Consider the following 19,462-nt stretch of genomic DNA (forward strand, 5'->3'; position numbering starts at 1 on the left):
TTTATGCTGAAACAACTGGCTGAGTGGATGAAGGGAGAGCTGTGGATGTCAGCTACCTTGATTTTAGCATCTTTGACCCACTGTCCCACGTCTTTGCTGACAAGCTGGTAAGATACGGACTTGGCAGACGGACCACAAGATGAGTGGAGAACTAGCTAAACTGTCTTGCTCAAAGCAGTGTAATGGCTCAAAGGCAAAATGGTAGCCAGTCATGAGTGGAGTTCCTCAGGGACTGGCACTACGTCTTGTACTATTCAGTATCTTCAAAACTGTCGGGATGGTATTGCACCCACACGAAGTTTGTGAGTGACACTGAACTGGGAGGTGAGGTAGATGGGCCAGAATGAAGAGCCACCATACAGAGATAGGCTAGAGATGGGCCAACAAAAAATGCACAAGGTTTAACAAAGATAAAGTTCTGCATCTGCTATAAACCCATATAACAGTAAAGGCTGTGGACAGACTGTGTGGGAAGCAGCTCTGTGGAATAGGCTCAGGGTGTCCTGGTGCACAGCAAGCTAACATGAGCCAGCAGTGAACTCCAGCAGCAATGAAGGCAAACAAGTCCTGGACTGCATCAGCAAGAGTACTGCCAGCAGATCAAGGGATGTGATTATCCTGCTGTACCTGGCAAATGTCAGGCTGTACCTGTAATTCAGTTCTGGCAGCCCCCAGTTCAAGAGAGACATAGAAAATCTGGAGACGGCCCAGCAGAAAGTTGCCAAGATGATTAGAGGGTTGAAGAAGCCAAAGGATGCAGGAATTAGGGTTTTTTTCAGCCTTCCAATACCTAAATTGTAGTTTCAGAGAAGACAGAGCTACTCTTCTCACAGGGAGGCATGGTTACAGGCCAAGAGGCTAAGAGCATAATTTGCTTCAGGGAAATGACTTCTGGATAAAAAATAATAATAAATATATCTCAAAACTAGTAGGAATGGTGAGGATTGAAAGGTAGACTTACCTTTGCTTCAAAGTACTGCTTTAAAAAAACTGTTTTCCTATGTGAAAAAGTGCTGTAGTACTAAACATACATACACGTGATTCTAGTAAGAAATGAAAAATGCTTGAGTCAGGTTCTACATTGCCATTGAACTTACCAAAGCTCAACAAACTTTGAAGTACCAAATTCAAAGAATTACCAAAACTACTTCCTCTCATCACAATCTCAGCTGGTATCAGCTGTGTGCAGCCAAATCCTCATTCGTACAGCTGTAAGGTCTTGTTTCATAAAACCACCCCTATTCAGCAAAGTACCTAAGTGCTTGTGGAACCTGGAGCAAGGTCTTACTGACTTCAGTAGGACTTATGTTGAGTTTCAGGAACTTTGCTGAGCTGCAGCCAAAATATAGATTACACACCTGCTTTACTAGCATTATTCTGAACTTACCCTGCTATTAACTATAAAACAACTGGTCAAGTCAACTAATTGTCGTATTTTATTTCAGCCTGAATGGTCTGTTTGTAAGGACTTGAAATTTTTCTCTTACCTATTTTGTCCTCCTTACTTCACAGATACTTGTATTTCTGCTTCAAATGAAGTCTTACTAAGCTGACTTTCGGTTTGCAACAGAAATATCCATCTGCCCTTGTACTTGCTGGTTTACTTAAACTATCTACTGCAAACAAAGACATACCTCATGGTGTAAAAGCTAGTTTTTGTCTAACCTTGAGGTGTTTCAAAGGCAGGGTCTTGAACTGGGCTTTTAATGGGAACTAGCTGGGGGTAAGTGATCTCATTGCTTATGCAAAATCAGCTGATGCAATAGAATAAGAATAAATCAGGATGCTGGGCAGAGGTCTGCAAAGCATGGGAACAGGACATCCAAACATCCTAGCTGGTTTTGAAACTCTCTCCATTCCAATCCTAACAGTAAGGCCCTATTTTTTAAATCTTGACTTAGATAAACAGTGGTTATTAATTTAGTTTTACTTCTCAGAGGCAATGGTAGCACATTTCACATATGATTGTGTATTTATATTTGATTGTAAAACGGCATTCCTAGCCAAATTGCAAGATGAAATAAACTGATCCTGTGCTTAAAATACTTGTCACTGCCACGTGAAACGTTAATATAAACGTGGACCATAAAGAACTGTTTATCAACAGCATTTAGTTTGGCACCAGGGTGACCAAAACAATACCCAAAGACCTAAGATGTAGATAATTATTTTAGCAACATATTTTTAGCCTAAGAGACTATAGGGAAGGGTAGGAAATCTTGTCTTCTCTTTCTCAGAACAGGAAGAAAAGTTAGAAAACAAAGTACTAGTCATATGGTTACAACTTGTGAGAGTCCTTCAAGTTGTCTAATTCTTCCAGTTCTTCCACTACCCGAGCAACTCTCAAATGCATCTTAACTCAAACAATTCTAAAAATTCTTGAAGAGGACTCTACATTAAATTGCTGTAACTCTGTTGACTTCTGTACTATTCCTTACCACTCACTGGATGGAATGAATGGGCCCTATTCATGTATTCAGTACTAGCAGTTACAACTATGAGCTGAAATCTCCAGAGGCAGATTGCCTCTTCTTATTTGCAGAGGTAGAATTTCACAAGACTTAATGTTAGAACAAAGCAGGATCCAAAGTAGTGGGGATAAAAAAAGCAAAACTTCCACTGACTGCCAAGGGCATTTTGCATGAGTAAGACCCATACAGAATCCCACACAGAGACGGTACACTGAAATCTCATATGTGCCGTACTTTGACAGACTGTGGCGCACACTCAGAAAACTTCACCCTGAAACTCAAGATTTGAAGTGGGCATTGTTCTTGTAAAAGTGTTCATCACCTGCAGTATTCAGAGAGAGTCTCAAAAGCGCCTGTCTCAGAGACAACTCCTGCTGCAATCCAGCAGGAATTTTGCCCACAGGAGGACCCCAAGATGCAATTCACACAAGAAGGAAAAAGCACCAGGTCTACATGTCTTACTCTTTTTTTTAGAATCTGCTACGCCAGTGTTATATTTATTTTATGTACATCTTTTGAGACTGAATATTTCCTTATGCATGATCTATCACACACATTTTGTTCAAAACAAGTTTTGTTCAAGAGATTCTTTTAAATAAAATTTCTAAGATGAGCCACTTTTTACTGTACATGACAGCAGAATGCAGAGAACAACTGCTTTATGCTAAACAGCGCATAGCATATTGTCTTTGCCATCCATCCAACTGTAGGTAGGTTAGCGGTGAGATCCTAAATACAGTATAACTTTGCAATCATTAGCGATTGCAAAAGCAGGTTATATACTTAGTTCCATAATGAATCAAATGCACCGCAAATTCACAAGTCAAAAAACATTTCAGTGAAACCTAGAATACAATTATTTCCAGATTTAAATAATTAGAATGGAGTCTACCACGAGAAGGCTAGTAAGAGAAAGATTAATTCCTGATCTATAGCACCATTAAAGGAAAAACAAAATGCATATAGACAAAAAAAAAGCCATAAGGAGTAAGTGTGTTAAATACAGTAAATTTTGCAAATCTCAGCATCTCTTTCTGATGACAAATACTTGCATCACCACATCCTGTGCATCAAAAATAAGCATTAATGCATGGGGCTCATTTTCTTTACAATGTTCTCTTTCAAGTGTCCTCTTATCTTTAGAGGGCAGCATCATTCCCCTGGTAACTGCAATTCCCATGGGAGTGCCAGGACTTTGTATTGCCTCTCATGTAGCTATGGGTTTGAGAGACATCAACTTTTCTTAAATTAATCTCTTTTAATACTTACTCACTTTGGCTCAATTGCTTAGAAAGCATCTCTAATTTGACCTGTTTCCAGTTCTCAGAGACCGATTTTAGTGTCTTATGGGAATATCCATCTCAGACAACACAAGCAGTCTGAAAGAAAGACATGCAGGCAAGCCCACTGTAGTTGCTCTCTAGTCCCTGGAGGAACTTGCAGGATTCACTCTATCCTGAGATATAGACAGTCCCACTTCTCTCCACTGAAAAAGCACAGTAACTTACTTAGACCAAGCACCAAACTTGAAGATGGTGAAAGCTGGATGAAAACAACCCGGGTACTGGAATTGAATTCCCAGAGATGTTGAGATCACACAGCTCCCACTAACTGCATTTCACATGTGGTTACTCCTCTGTGAGTAGTTCTCGTGATTTTACTACGCAGTTTGTGAGATGTGAAGTTTTAGTTACAGCCCCAATGCTAAAATCATATTATTATCTGGAAGTCTCAGTTTTCACTTAAGGAAAGAAAAAAAGCAAGTTTCCAGCTGCTGCAGCTGCAGAAAAAAATAATAGGAAAAAACCCCTAAAAGAACCCAGTGCCAGAGGGCACTGGACCACAATCTTGTGACTTTAGAAAAGCCAATCTTAAGATTTCTGGAAACTTAAGACATGATTTTTTAGTAATTCAAGCTGACAGTTCTGGCATCATTCACCTTTTATTATGAAGCCCAATATATATAAACCCCAAATACCAGACATCTCAATTCAGAGGTGATGTGTTTTGTTTGCCTTTTTAAATGTTAAATTGCTACGTTATCCATTATATAAAGAAACACCCTTAAAATGAGAAAACCTTCAACATTTTTACTTGCAACCACAAACTCCACTAATTCACAGCTCGGTCATGAGTATTTTCATTGTGGTTTACAGCACTGCTAAATGTGAACTCTAAAACTCACATCAAGCCTCAGAGGATCAGGATATTAAAATAAATAATGTTTAGGATCATCCTTTTTATACTTCCACTTTCTAAACTTTTAAGATACCTTTGGGTTCTTATATTCCCTTTTTTCTTCTGAAACCAGAAGAAGTAAAAATTTACTTTTTGTCTCCTTTTTCTCTTGGTCTTAAGTGAAAGCTGGGATTTTTCACTCAGGCATACAGATTTGGGAGGAAAGGTTTTAAGAGATTTTTTTCTCTCTCTGTGATAAAATTGCAAATCTCTGTCTTGTCTTACAGTATCCTGTGCCAGCCAGTATCCTACTTCAGTTCTGCTAGACAAGCCCTGTGTGTTTGCCTTCCATTTGATAGCACCTGCACTACTTCATATTGATACTGGCTTTCCAGATCAGAGTAAGCACTAATGCTCTGCCATTGCATTCCTTACATAAATAGTCCCGCTGATTTTAAGAATATCCATGTAACCCCTGCAAGATCAGACTCTCGAAGGCACGTATCAAACCCACCAAATTCAAGGTACCAGCTTGCACTTGCTGTCTCTTTCCCTTAACTTTCCTGAATGTTTGCACCTCTGTTAGCAAGTATCTGCATAGGCCAGTCTCACAGTCATTAGTGCAAAAAAAGAGAAGGTAGTTATCCTTACAATGGGCTCTTGTAGCCAGAGACGAATAAGAGTTGCGAGAGTGTAGTACATCACCAGTAGTAAGATTGGATTAGCATGGTGATACCAATGTAACTCTTGATTTTTGATGATCATCCAAGTACTTGAGCAGTTTGTCTGAGTAAGAGAAGTGACACCGAACAACCTGTGGATATAAAAAAACCCACCAGTCAAGTTAGAGAACAAACACCAAATCTTACAATGTTTAAAAATATTTTTTTTCGGTAATTTTTGCTCTGTTCAAAAAGAACATTTGCCATCTTATCTAAAATGCAGTGAATATTTTCATTCCACATGTTTAGTAAAAAGGAATGGCTTTTACACTTGGTTTTAAACATAAAAAATGGCAGTCTAATATTATTATATCTACCACGTCCAATATGAGAACTTTAAATGACCTGCACCCGGTAGGCGCAGAGCTACAGAAAAAGGGGAGAGAAAATCTGGCTGCAAGGCCATTTGGCAAATCCCAGCAACATGACATTTCAGAGTCATTTAGTAAACTGCCATACAACACAGTTCCACTCACTCTGCTAGGACAGGGCTGTGAAGTACATCTCCTTGGCACATTGAACAGCTTACTGTTGTTTTTTAAAAAACCCTAATACTATTAATAAATTGCTATCTAATTATGCAAATACATATACAGAGCTCTGCTGAATTCATTGCTGTTGTGAACAGAAAAGGAAAACATTCAGAGAGGCAATTCTTCTGGACGATCAATAAATTGAGGAAAAAAAAGAAGAAAAAATAATTCCATGATTAGTATTAATTTAGTTGCAGTATTAATATCAATGACATGAGATATTTGCCTATTTCTGGAAAAAATGGGATCTCAAAATATTTCTATCAAGTAAGAAACTTGTGTTGGAAAAAACACTTAAGAATAAAAAAAAAATAAATTCCTAACATTTTACATTTAAGACAAGATGTTAGATACTTTCTAGATGTGTTAGACGCTGAAACAAAACTAGTAGGAAATCATACTTAATCTGTTTTTTTCACTGTGAAATATTTTGCAGAGTTCCAAAGCTAGGGCATAGAGTTACCAGTAGCATATGTCAGTATTCAGTATAAACAGTTTTGTTCTGTTGACAAAGTTTTTCCTTCCACAATGGGTATGAGAGTTTTCAATTTTTACAATAGATTTGATTCTAAGAGACGTTTGAGGAGAGCTAGTTCTTGATAGAACAAAAAATCCCAAACTATTGTTACCCTGAAAGAGTAAAACAAATACATTAAAAAAAAAGTTTTTCTGCTGGGGGATTTAATCATAGTGAATGTCTAAAAGATTACTTCTTCCTCTACCTAGTAAGATCCAACATGAAAGGGTGAATGAATACAAAGAGTAAGTATGATATTCAACAGAGATGTGCTGCCTGAAATCTGCCCTTTGGATGCTGTAAAGTGAAAAGAATATAAAAAAGGAGCGGTTATATCTGTTCGTTCCCTGGGGCTTCGTGGCATGGGTATAATACCACTAACTGCCAGAACTAAAGCTCTATAGCATTTTATTAAACAATTTATCAGCACTCACTTCTCATTCTGATTGTCAACACGAGCCAAAGGCTATAAACTTTAAGACTTCTCAGAGCTTTTGGGTGGATCCAAGGTTGGAAAAGAAAAAAAAAAAAAAAAGACCCTGCATACAAAATAAATTGTTGTAACTTAAAGGAGCCAACAGACCTGTGTTTGGAGTTGACCCAGATTCAAACTTTTGTAGTATCCAAGCTCATTCAAGGTTGGTGTTACAGTTTGGCTCCATCTGACTGAAATTCACGCTGGATTGTATTCTGTTCATATTTCTATCAGCATAGTGGAACATCTTGTTTTGTTTGCTTTCCTCTCTGCCAACTGACTTGTAATTTTTACCCATCATTGATCAGGGTTGTTGAGCTTCTATTAGTTTCATCTTCTACCTCTGTTTCACAACACACTTCTTCATCTGTGGTTCATTTTAAGCTTTTCTATGTAAGCACAGTACAGATCACCCTATTTCTGTTTCATAAACATATCAGAATCAGAGTGAAATCCAGTTCCTACTGAAGTAAGAAGTCTTTCCATTGACAGTGAGTGATGAGTATTTCCTACAGAAATGAGGGAAAGTTCCTGAAAGTTCTTGGACCCTTCTGCCAAGCAGACATGATCTTCATATCACATATTCCATTCCTATAGTATGTTTTATAATATACTATAACTATAAAGTCTCAAGAACTTGTGTTTTACTTTCATCTCCACTGAAAAAAAAAATTCCACATAATTCTACCAGTTAAGAAATTTTATTATGTTTCAGTTAAATTCTCATTCTCTTAGTTTCATTTGCTTACTTCAAATTATACATTATACTACTGGACTTAATTCAGCTCCCTTCTGGTCCCGCATTCACCAAATATACATAAGTTACAATGCGCCTCTTCCCTCCTAGTTGCTACCTGACCAGCAATGTATTTATTTAACCCATTTCACTTTGTCTCATAAATCATGAATCTAGAGGAACTGCTCCTCATTTCTGAATGCTATTTGGTTTTTGAGACTTGTTAGTCACAAAGGTACTCAACACAACGTTCCCCGCCTATCAAATTCAAAATACACTAACGTCTTGGGAATGCTCATTCTGTCTGTTCTGGCCTCCAATAAGGCTACAAGTCGCTACTCATTCCATATTTATGCTTCATCATTATCTTCAATGAGAACTGCTGGTGTGGAATATTTTTCAGAGGCATAGGGTCATCTTCTCTTATTCAAAGTCTTTAAATACACAGGAATGACTGCCATAAAACGTGTAAGCATTTATGGTAAGCAACATATATTAAGGCATTATTCAGTTCTGCATGTTTCATTCCACAGAGGTCTTTACATTCAGTATTGATCATGATCAGCTATATTTGTGCCCAACTCCAATCTTGGTGTGACTTCGTCTTAGCCAACACACATGTACACCATCAGTAAAGTCAGAATGAGTCCTAAGTGGGGAAACCAGGTGCCAAACAAGACAAGTATAGGCAAGCCTGGATACAGAAGACAGATAAAACAAATACTGAGAGACCATTTACTAATGGAAATACTTTGCTTTTCAAAACACTTCACGTAATGTCAAAACCAACTGGATGTTTGCAAGACGTAATAGATTAATCTTTCTTTTCTTGCAAAGAAGCAAAAATTGTGTTTCTCAAAGTCCTCATCAGTATTCTGAAAAATGCATTTCATTAACAAACAAAAAAAGTACAGCAGAAATAATTTAGAAAATTTTAGAAACTATAAAGGGATAAGAGGAACTTCAATATCAGACTGAGGAATGCTCTGAAATAACACAGTGAAAAAAAGTTCTTAAAATAAAGGTGGTATCTTTTTGTCCAGTTCCTCTCTATAAGCTTGTTTTCCTAGCAAAGCTTCCTACTGAATCTGTGAATCATTCTTCTGGCAGATGCACTTTCATCTTTTGTCACTCTCTGACAAAGCCATAAGCTGTGACCATAAAACCCCTCCTCTTTTTAAATTAGTCTAACATTAAAATTCAGAAGAGCAATTTCAATTTTAATTGAAAACCACAAAACAAACTCCTTTTGCACCCACAGATATTTGATCTAAGGAGCTGCTGAAGTACCGCATGTTTTATTACTGCATTATGTACATTGCTAAAACTTCTCCAGCATGCATTATTTAATTATTACATTAATATAGTATAAGAATTGGTGTTAGTAATTAGTCATGGTATTAAATATGAACAAAAATGGTTATATAAAACCCCTAAATATATGTCTCATATACAGAATTATCAAACACAGTAATTGCAGATCTGTTACGTCTGTGAATTTTGCCTCCAGTAAAAATGATCTGGAACATTTTTTTTGTAAAAATGTATTTGTCAGTTCAGATCCTGCATGTACTGATGTTTTAGGAGTTGATTTCAGACCAGGATTTGCCTCATAATTTCCAAGGCCAGGAAGGGAAGTAATAATTCTGACTTCCTGCACAATGTAGGACACGCAATAATTCTTGTATTGAACAAATAACTTGTGGTTGAATTACAGTTTATAGTTTAGAAAGGCATCCAATCTTGATTTCAATTGATAGCAAATCGTCTACTGCCTTCTTATTTTCTACCACATTTAGTTTCTATAATAGTTTTGTCTAGATGAGATTTCCAGTTGCTGCATCTTCCTACAACTCTGTGCACTACTTGACATACTACTTTTCACTACACAATAGAGCAGGATTAATTTTCCTTTATCTTCTCTGAGCCTGATTACAGTTTGAAGAAAATGTCCACATCAAGCCACTTCAGGAGCTGCATTTCCTGATTTAGTACTTATGATTACAGAGATTTTTTTGCTGGGGCCAGTACACATTGGATGGCCATTCACAGTAATGGCATCAGAGACTTCCACTCTACTGGGATGGATTTGGGGAATCCATCTTTGTAGAACTTCTGCATTTGTGTTGGATTTTATTAACTGTCTGAATCTTTATTTCATCTGGATATCTTCTCTTGCATATTTATTTCACTCTCCTCACAGGGAAGGAGAGGGGAGTGGTGCCTGCAAGTCTGGGGTAGGAGAACAGAGTATAAGATTGACTGACTGAATAGCTGAGCCCTAAAATGCAGATGCTAGAAGTGGCCAAACAAGAGAAGAAAAGGGGAGAAGAGAAGAGGAGGAGAGTCGGGGAAAGAAGAGAATAGAAAAGGAAACAACAGAGAGGAATTCAACAACAGTAAATCGCCAGAAATGGAGAAAAATTTTAGCCTTTTTTGAGGAGGGTGATGAAGGGCGAGTAGTGGTGGTTGTGGCAGAAACCTGCTTTTTCTGGGGGAAAGGGGGCTGACATACAGGGAGAAAAGGCAAAATGTCATGTTCCACAGGCCAAGCCCTGAAGATTGAGATTCATGAGGAAGAGTACTTGAAATACTGAAAGGGCTATGTCCCAAACTCTAAGCATTGCTTGAAGTGTGAACCTTTTTTCCAAACATTGACTTAAAGGAGGCACATACTGTTGTCAGATTTGAAAATGTCCTGGAGAGGAGACGGGGGAAGGAGTGGAAGGAATTAAAAAATAAATTAGCATACAGAAAATACTCCTACACAGCCCCCCTAAAAGTCAGGAGTCCCTTGATCACACAAGATATGCTGTTGAGTTTTCTGTATTTGGATGGCAGAGCTACACACAAGCTATGATCCATAAAATTATATCCATAAAGTCTCTCCCAAGTGAATCCTGTGAGCCACCCCACTCCCCCCAGCACATCATTTGGCTATATGCCCAAAGAAATACATGCCATTGGAAAGGACTCAGCCAGTCCCGTGGTACCTCCGGGCCCATCCTTGCCTTCCAGAAGGTTGTTACTCTGTAGTCTATAGGCTGGGAATTCAGACCACACTGGGGCTAATGTTCCAGGGTATGCTGAATGGACACAACATTTTTATAGAAATACCAGAACACAGGGAGGAAAGAGGTGGGAAAGTTGGCTGAAATGCATTAAGCGTCCCAAAGAATTACAGTTAAGATGAGCAGGAGGCATTCGGTTTCTCATGGCTTTTTAAGGGAAAAAAAGAATGAATGGGAAAATTGGCATTTGTCTTTCCAAATCACGTTATTTATAAGATTCCACAGAGAAGGAGCTGATCCTTCATGCCTTCTTCTCAGCTCAGCAGGACAACTGTATAGGGAGATACTGCAGACACAAACCTCAGTCCACAGCTGGACTAAAATTATTAAATTTATCCATTTCAGAGTGATACAAGCTTTAAAAAGCATTGCAAGTATTTTTAGTGCTTAAAAGCACTAAAAGACATAGACCCTGCTTTGGTTCAGACTTGGATAATTCAGAACTGGCTAAGTGGAACTATGCCATGTTAACAATAACACAAAAATTTGATTGTTTGGGTTGAGAAGTATTATGATAAATTTCAGCTTAACAGTTAATAACTTTTTTGGAAATACCTGAAAACGTAGACAAGACTGGAAGTGTTTTCCTCCAGTGTGTTGCTATCACAACGCTGTAATACAGGCATACACAGAGTGAATATAGGCTTGGTGGGTAAGTAGATCATTCTAACTTTTGTTTTAATGTCATCATATTTCTATAGCTCTTTAGCAGATGTCTACATACTTTTTTTTCTACCAAGTCTTGGTTTCCATAGCTCCTATTGGATCAAAGCTTTTCTCGCAATGACAAAACCAGCCCTGGTATATCTCCCACCTTCTTCTGAACATCAATGACTTTTCTTTTAAAGGAAAACTAATTTCAAACGCACATCTACTGCATGAGAAACCTCATGAAAAAATAAGTAATTCAAAACTTGTGTGCTAATATAATCCATATAATGAAGACAGAGAGAAATTATGAGCCATTAATCCAGGAAGCTGTAGAGGATAAAGGATAGCTTTAAGGGCTGTGAATTACATAAAAGCTTGCAAAAAAATGTAAACACAACACAAATCTTAATTCAGGGAGAACAAAACGACCATAGAAGCAGCCACAATAAAATCACTTTGCTCTCAAGTAAATTAACAACTTGAAAATGGGGTGTTAAATAGCATCTGCTCTATAACCTGTTTTTTTAAAGTTACCAGATAATGGAATTTTCTCTGAGACTATGTGACTAGAAGCTGTGAAGGACTGGACATCCATTAAAAATCACCAAATTTCAGACATTCAAATACTTCATATATCTGAAATAAAGCAGGTGCCCTGAGGGGAATTTAAGTCTGAACATAAAGATTTGTGAGCTATACACCACATTTCATCCAATAATCGAGCTTTGTACTGACCTATTCCAAAAGCTCCCAGTATGCTTTCATTGCCTTAAAGGCAGTAATTCCCCACTGTTATCACTAATAGTAGATGTGGGTCTATTAATCTCTTGTTTACTGAGACAAAACCCATCGTCAAAAGCCTCACATGAAGAAGATTTATCCTGTCAGTGGGTTTCCTCTCTGGATCCCCAAACTGTTTCATTACCCGTGACGCAGATGAACTGTGCTCTGAGTTTCTGGTAAGTGTTGATATTGATGTTACTCTTTTCAGCCCATCAGCGAGCTAGAAAAGCAGCAATGTTGCTGCAGCTTTTGGGGACCTTTGCTGGGACCTTTTGCTGATCTAGAGGTGATCACCTCATGAAGACATGTGCTGAAGCAGTGATTCCAGTACCTTTTCATCCCTATCAGACAGCTGAACATCTGGCAGAGGGAGGACCGCCAGATAGGATGGCAAGAAGAAGGTGAAATGGGGATAAAGCTGCAGAAGAAATTGCTTTAGGGCCCCTGCCTGATACCCTACCTAGAGTGTCACCTTCAACACAATCCTTCCTCACCAGGACCAGCATTGTCACTGCTCTGACAGGAGCAGCCTGGCTCACGCATTAGGTAGAGAGTTAGGTAGAGAGTTGTTTGTTCTGTCACTAAAATAAAACTACTGTAAATGCAGCAGGTTTGGGGGTTTTTTTCAGTTTCAGCTACAAACCAGAGGCAACTCAGCGAGCACAGAGGCTGCAGGAGCTGAGGCAGCGCTGCTGGGATGAGAGGATGGAGAAAGAAAAGCCACGCCAGCAGAGGAGACTGGTTGGCACCAGGCACAGTGGGTTTCCCCCCACTCCCCTTCCTCATGTACACGCATGCTCCCGGTGACCATAAGGGGGAATGAGAAGCAACCCATACTGAACAGCACCACCTGGGCAAGGATGCCACCCAAATCGTGCCAACAAAATTGAAAATCTTTAATGTTTAGTTGCATTCTCCACTCAGAGATGAAAGTAATGAGAAAACAGGTCCAGGTTTCTAAGGAGCCATGTGGAAAGTGGGAGAGGGAAAACCCAAGGCGTGTTCAGAAACTTCCATGTGCACAGAGGCTTCCCCTTGCTAGAGGGTGAGCTTGGACACCTCAGCACACAGCAGAAGGCATGGCTTAACAACCTCTTTCTGCGCCAATTAATAACTGAGGTTATGGGTTTTTCAAAGTGAGTTGGCAGAGCTGCTGAAAGGAAAGGAGCCAGTGCTCCCACCTCAGAAAGTCTCAAGCAGGCAGAGCAGGGGATGTGAAGGGAGGACAGCCTGCTCCCAAAGCTTAGACAGGTAGTGCAGCCCACGGACGGCCTTCTTGTCCTAAGCTCAGGTGCTGGGAGAAGGACAGATGGGTTTATGGAGCTAGGCCACTGAGTGTGAGGCTTCAACGGAGATCGTTTAGGGAAAGGAGACCATGCTCAAATAACTCCAGCGAGCATCAGCATTTAGCAGGGTGGTGCTACATGACCAGAACATGCAAGTGATCTGTACAATGGCCAGCCGCGCAACTGCCTGCCAGCTTAAGAGATTTACTGTTACCTCTTAGAATAACGTATGCAGAAGAACATAAATTGTTTTAAAGTATAGCTTCATATTCATTTTAACTTTGAGGTAACTTCATCTGTGATCCAGGAACCTAAGGACACAGGCTGCAGCCAAAAACTTTGGGTTTTATTCCAGGCTCTGGGTAGCTGGGGGGGGGGTTATGCAATTCATCTAATTTTTCTGTTAGGGAATTTTTCCACCTCTGAAAGGGAACGATGATACTTTTCAGCCACATTGGGACAGTCTGCTAGGTTCAGTGATGCATGCAGAGCATAAAGAGAATTTCCACTTACTCAGCTGGCAGTGAAATGGACTGAAAAAAGGGCAAGAGTTATTGATACCTAAATTAAGAGATTTTGCAGTATAAAATATGAGCAAAGAAGATATTCTTTTTTAGCAGAGAATGCACTAAGGCAGAAATGCAAGCTATGATTCCCATTTCTTTTTAAACAGAAAAAGAAAACAAAATAGCAAGATATGGGAAAGAAGATAAGGGCATAATGAACAGTAAGGCTTGGGAAATGTGAGCAAAATGCCTCATTTCAAAACCAAAGCTGTATAACATAGCTCATTTTAAATTGGTCATAAACTGTACCTGATTAGCTTAGTTTTTATCAGTAAGTTCCCAACTTCAGCTAAATGAACATAAACAAGAGATTAAGCATATCCACTCTGAGGGTTTGGAGAAACTGGTGTAGATCGCTTCTTGCACAGACAATGACTAACTCCCCGGTGTGTACTCGACTGAGGTTAGTCAGTACTGCAGCCAAGGAATGTGCGACGATGCATTTGTCAATGTTGGTACATTGAACTGAAAACACAAAGAGCTACATGAGTGCTAAATATTTATCATCACAATTTCTGGGCATGCTAGAGTATGAAAATAAATGCTACTGAGCAGACCTTAGGAAAACAGTAAAGACAAGCTTCTAATGCCAAGAGAAGTTTGCTAATTATAATCCACGTGTCCTAATACCACAATGCAATAGTGTTCCGAACCTGGTAGGAGGAGAGGGGTTGATGTCTGTCTGTCCCTTTTCTGTCCTTGTTTTCCGGCACTTGCTCAATGATCATAGCATGCAGATCTGTGTTCTTTAAACAATACAAAAAAAAATTAAAGGGTCACTTCTTCACCGTCACCCTCTGCATGTTAAGACAGGAAAGCCTGTGATGGGCAGAGAGTCTGTATTCAAGCATCGGTGTGGGAATCAGACACACGTAAGCAGATGCACGGTGTGTATGGGGGAGTGGAGTGATGCAGCTCTCCCTGACCATGAGCAGAGCCTCTGTTAGCCGAGAGGTGTGCTGGTCCCACACCAGTCAGATGGGTTAGTGGACGCAAAAGTGGGAAGGCTCTGTTGCGAGAGCAATTGCACACCCCTTTCAAACTAGAATCAGCAGGAAGTTTATCAGGCTACATCAGCACTTGTAAAATCTTTGCCATTTCTCTCTGTCCCTCTCATCCCAACATTTCATTGCATCCCAAGAAAGAGGCACCTTTGGCTGTTCTTACGGTAACACGCAGCTATGTGGGGGCAGGAGACTGCAAGAAGTGGCAATTTGCCAACACTATGTCACGTGGTGGTGACTGATTTTTATGTTCAGAGCTTATGCTCTGTTTCCGGCTGCAGCATGCACGCTGTTGGGAGGGCCAAGGCTTGCCTCTTCCCACTAATGAGAAGGGCCTGTGGCCAGGGCCAGCCCCCGCCAGGCTGCCCAAGAGCTCACCAGTCGCAGGCTCACTGCTGCAGCAAAGCACGGCTTGGAAACTGGTCTTCCCCACCTGCAGAAACTCCTTGTTTTTAAAAGGTCTTAGCATGTCTCTCAATTTACATCCCTCTCAAGTCCAGGGAAAGATAGAAGGTTGTAAATCACCTGTGGTGCAACACCAGTAACATGAAAAAAGTTGTGCCTGCTTCTGCCACAGCTAAATCTGGCACTTCACACAAGGCAGCAGTTACGATGAACGCCAACGGCTCTGCTGCAGGGATGGAGAGACATCACCGTGCAGACTGCCAGGGAGGCTGGGAAAGGCTGCTCCACCAGGGAAATTGCTGCAGTTTACTTACTAGTTCATCCGTTGCTTTTTTCTAAAAGTTTCCAACTTGCCGTAAATCCTGGCACAAACAAGAATTTGCTGATTTTAAAGAACTGCAGTATGTAGCAAAAAGAGATGAGTATTAATAACCACGTAAAGACCAGCAAGGGCTACAAATTCTCCCTAGTAAGGCTGGGTAAGTTTGCACTGACTGCCCTGTTGTCACCACTGGACTTCCACCAGAACCTGAGCTAACCATTTTAAATCAATGTTGAGTACAACTCTCCTATAAAGTAAGTGCAGCACGGACATTTATTACATGCCCGCTGATGAGTGAATCTCCAAGGAATACCTCTGAATAAGCATTGAAAGAGGTGACTTCATTTTGGATGAATCTTAAAATGCCCACGTGGCAGACACTAAGCTGGAAATCTCACAGCGGTGAGTGGTTTTGCAACGTTTCCAAGGCTTTCTTGCTACAGATGGCTGCGAACTTCACCACTGGTTCTCCTATCGCATTTGGATATTCCCGACAGTGCTATCAGAATGGTTAAAAGTGCAAAACTCAAAACAGTCAAAAATTTTATTAATGTTTTTCAGTCTTGTAAAAAAGTTCATTTTGTAATGAAATTCTGAGCGGGGTTCACTGAATAGGACTCACTCTTTGTCAGTCATCTTGAGCAGTTTCTGATATAAACCACACCAGCTTGTTCCAGTGAAGTAAGACACTAAAAAGGAGCTAAAGACTGTGCAAGGTTTGTCAAGAACCAGTAGACCTTCCTCTTAGGAAGGAGAAACAAACATAATGGAGAAAGTTAGATTTACTATGAATTTTCCACTATTCATTGGCTCACCTATATTTGCAACTCTTCTGCCATGCTGTCATGAATTCTGGTAACTGTCTGCTTCCCAATAACAGCCATAGGTGTGAATCTTTTTGGACACCAGATACACTTTATTAGGTACTTAATAAAAAACAAAGACCCCACGGTCTCTTGATGGTTCAGCTGATAGCAAATGGACTGTTTACTGTGTAGTACAGAAACATTTCCTAGCATAATGTTAAGAAACTCACTTTGTATGATGCACAAAACCCTGGGACAAAACATCTTTTGCAGAATCACACAATTCAGAAAAGTACCTACAATGACAGAATCATAGAACAGCCCAGGTTGGAAAGGTCCCGAAAAGATCATCTTGTTCAGCCTTTCCACTTCTTTTGCAAAATAATCTAAAAAAAGATAATGAAGCTGAAGATAAAATTCTAAGAAAGCACAGGGACTAAAGCCTTCTAGGTAGACTTAATAGTCTCCTAAGCTGTGGTACATTATACAGCTAATATGAAACTCAGCTGCAAAACTCCTGTAAGAATAAGGTCAATTAGCTAACTTCTCTTCCTCTGCAAGACAGAAATCCTGGCACTCAAACCTAATCAGGTTATCGTGACAAACATGGTGGCTAGTCCAGCATGGTTTGGAGCATGCTCTGTGACTACAAAGTGTGCTTTTGCTGACAGAGGATGATGGAAGCAGAACAAGGGCAGTGCAGTGTCTTTACATGGCGTGTATCCAGGGGTCTCTGCCCTGGCAGCAGGTGCTGCAGTACCACAGCGGTAAGTGGCTAAAAAAATCAGGCAGAAGGCTTGAAAACTATTGCAGCCAAAGGGCAGCTCAATATAGGATACATAAATGAACTTCAAATACTCCATCTTGTCAAACGCTGGCTTATGACCAGGTTACAAGGCAACTCCAAAAACCTCAGAAATTCATACGGGGGTAAGAATATTCTGCCTCTCACAGGTGAGCCACCTTTGAGACAGGTGCCAAAGGTGGTCTGCAGCAAGGACGGACAGTGGCTGCATCTCAGGTGAAACATGTTGCCCAGCTCTTGGCTCCAGTGGAGCTACAAAAGCAGCAGGAGATCAGTGCCTTGCCCTGGAGAGAGGCAAGACACTGCCAACAAGGTAATCAATCAGCTACATCTTGCTATTTTGGCAATATCTGCTCACCTGCTGAGATTTTATTAGCACACTTAGCCTCTAATTTAGAAAAAAACCCCTATAGCTGGATGTTCCACTTTGATGTGACAAGTCCAGGAATATTTTTGAGACTGTGCTTAAGCATTTATTCATTTATTACCCTGTATAAACAGAGCGTTTGGGCTACAAATTCTGAATCTAGATCAAAGCTTTCAGGGAAGTTCAAATAGAGGATTTTGGACTGGACTCATCTCAGATCTGAAAACAAACTGGATATTCTGAATCTACCTTCTGTAGCAAATATCAATATAACTCTCCCTCCAAAAATAAAAGAGTCACTTAAGCAAGCTTATTACCAATCACTGTAAAACCTATTTTAAAAGTCCTGCTAAAAGAGATTTATAGGCATCCTTCAGATGAAAACTTCCTGTTGAAAAGACAGCCTTAGATTAGACTTCCCCACTCAGACTGCAACAAAGCAATCAGTTGTGTAATTCCAAATTCCCATTCACTTAAAAGAAGATGTGAACTAATGTACCACTGTGAAGTGGATGACACTCCCTGGACTCCTAGGTTTGCCTCACTTTATAAGGGTGATGCCTTCCCACAGATGAAACCATTTGCATTTAAACTATTTTGAACATTACTTGCCTGAAAACTACAAGCAAAACAAGGCAGACCTAAAACTCTAAGAGAGCACATAGGTTTTCATTTACATCGGATTACTGGATCTTTAAATGAATTCGCTTGTAAGCACACTTTTGGACAGGAATAACTTTCCTGACTCAGAATAAACTTCATACCGCTGCACTGATCCTATTTCCTCATGTTGGCAAGGCCTTATCATTGCCCCAATTACATCCTTTTGCCAAAATAAACAACATCAGGAAGAAAGGAGGCAACAATCTGAAAAATGGCAAACATATTATTGTGTATTTTTTCAGGCACTGTGGCTGTGGCACTGTGTACATAATTTCTAAAATCATTTGAGCTCATTGACTTGTTTTTGTTAACTCAAGTGAAAAGAATTTTATGGCAGAAATATGATATTTTCTGAATTTTGCTTTAAATGGATACTTCTTGCTATTGTTTTCCCATCTTTGTAAACCACCAATTTTCGAATATAGCAGCAAGTCACCACAGAAGATACCTATTTTAAATGAAGTTATAAACGAGAGTGGACTTTTTATTTGACAGAGATCAGCTGGTAATTAACCAGTGTTAATTTACGCAACTAGGTAACTCCTAACTGAAGGGTGGATTCAGCCTTATTCACGCTGGTCCTCCTGCGCCACGTGGGACCACACTTTCCATGACAGTTAGAGCGCTGCCTTCTCGCTGCTCCCTTCTCTGCTGAGGGCTGGTCTAGGGAAGAAAAGCTGTTGGTGGCAGAGGCAGCTTCCTGCAAGCCCTGCCACTAGTGTGCCTACCCCTGACACATCGGCTACACGTCAGACTTCTGAGGACCCTGTACATTTCTCAGCCTGCGGATCCCAGTGTGCACCGGCATTTCAGTGTGTGTTTGTGTTTATGCCGCTTCCACCTGCACATCGCAGAACCAGAAAGCCACAACAGTAAATGTGAGACTTTGTAGGACATCGATGCCTTCGTGTTTGCTAATAGCACTATGGCAAATACACAGGGCTATGTTATCATGATATCCTGGTTTGGGGGGAAGTCCTTTGCTTGCAGAATCCCATAACGTTTCAGGGCAAAACATGTAAATTCACCAGATTTCAGGCTATCCCTTCCAAGAAAACTGCCCTCTTCTGGTGACCCTGTTCAGTCACTTCTTACAATCAC

The 19,462-nt window shown here is 40.1% G+C and overlaps 1 protein-coding gene across 1 annotated transcript in view; it reads right to left on the minus strand.

The window, feature by feature from the left end:
- PIEZO2 (piezo type mechanosensitive ion channel component 2) overlaps positions 1-19,462 on the minus strand; it is a 311,773-nt gene that overhangs the window by 99,190 nt on the left and 193,121 nt on the right. Inside the window, exon 8 of the mRNA XM_049830271.1 lies at positions 5,301-5,463. Coding sequence (XP_049686228.1) covers positions 5,301-5,463 — 163 coding nt within the window. The remainder of the gene's footprint in view (positions 1-5,300; positions 5,464-19,462) is intronic.

The sequence above is a fragment of the Accipiter gentilis genome, chromosome 27, assembly GCF_929443795.1.
Source record: "Accipiter gentilis chromosome 27, bAccGen1.1, whole genome shotgun sequence".
In the NCBI taxonomy this organism is placed as follows: domain Eukaryota; kingdom Metazoa; phylum Chordata; class Aves; order Accipitriformes; family Accipitridae; genus Astur; species Astur gentilis.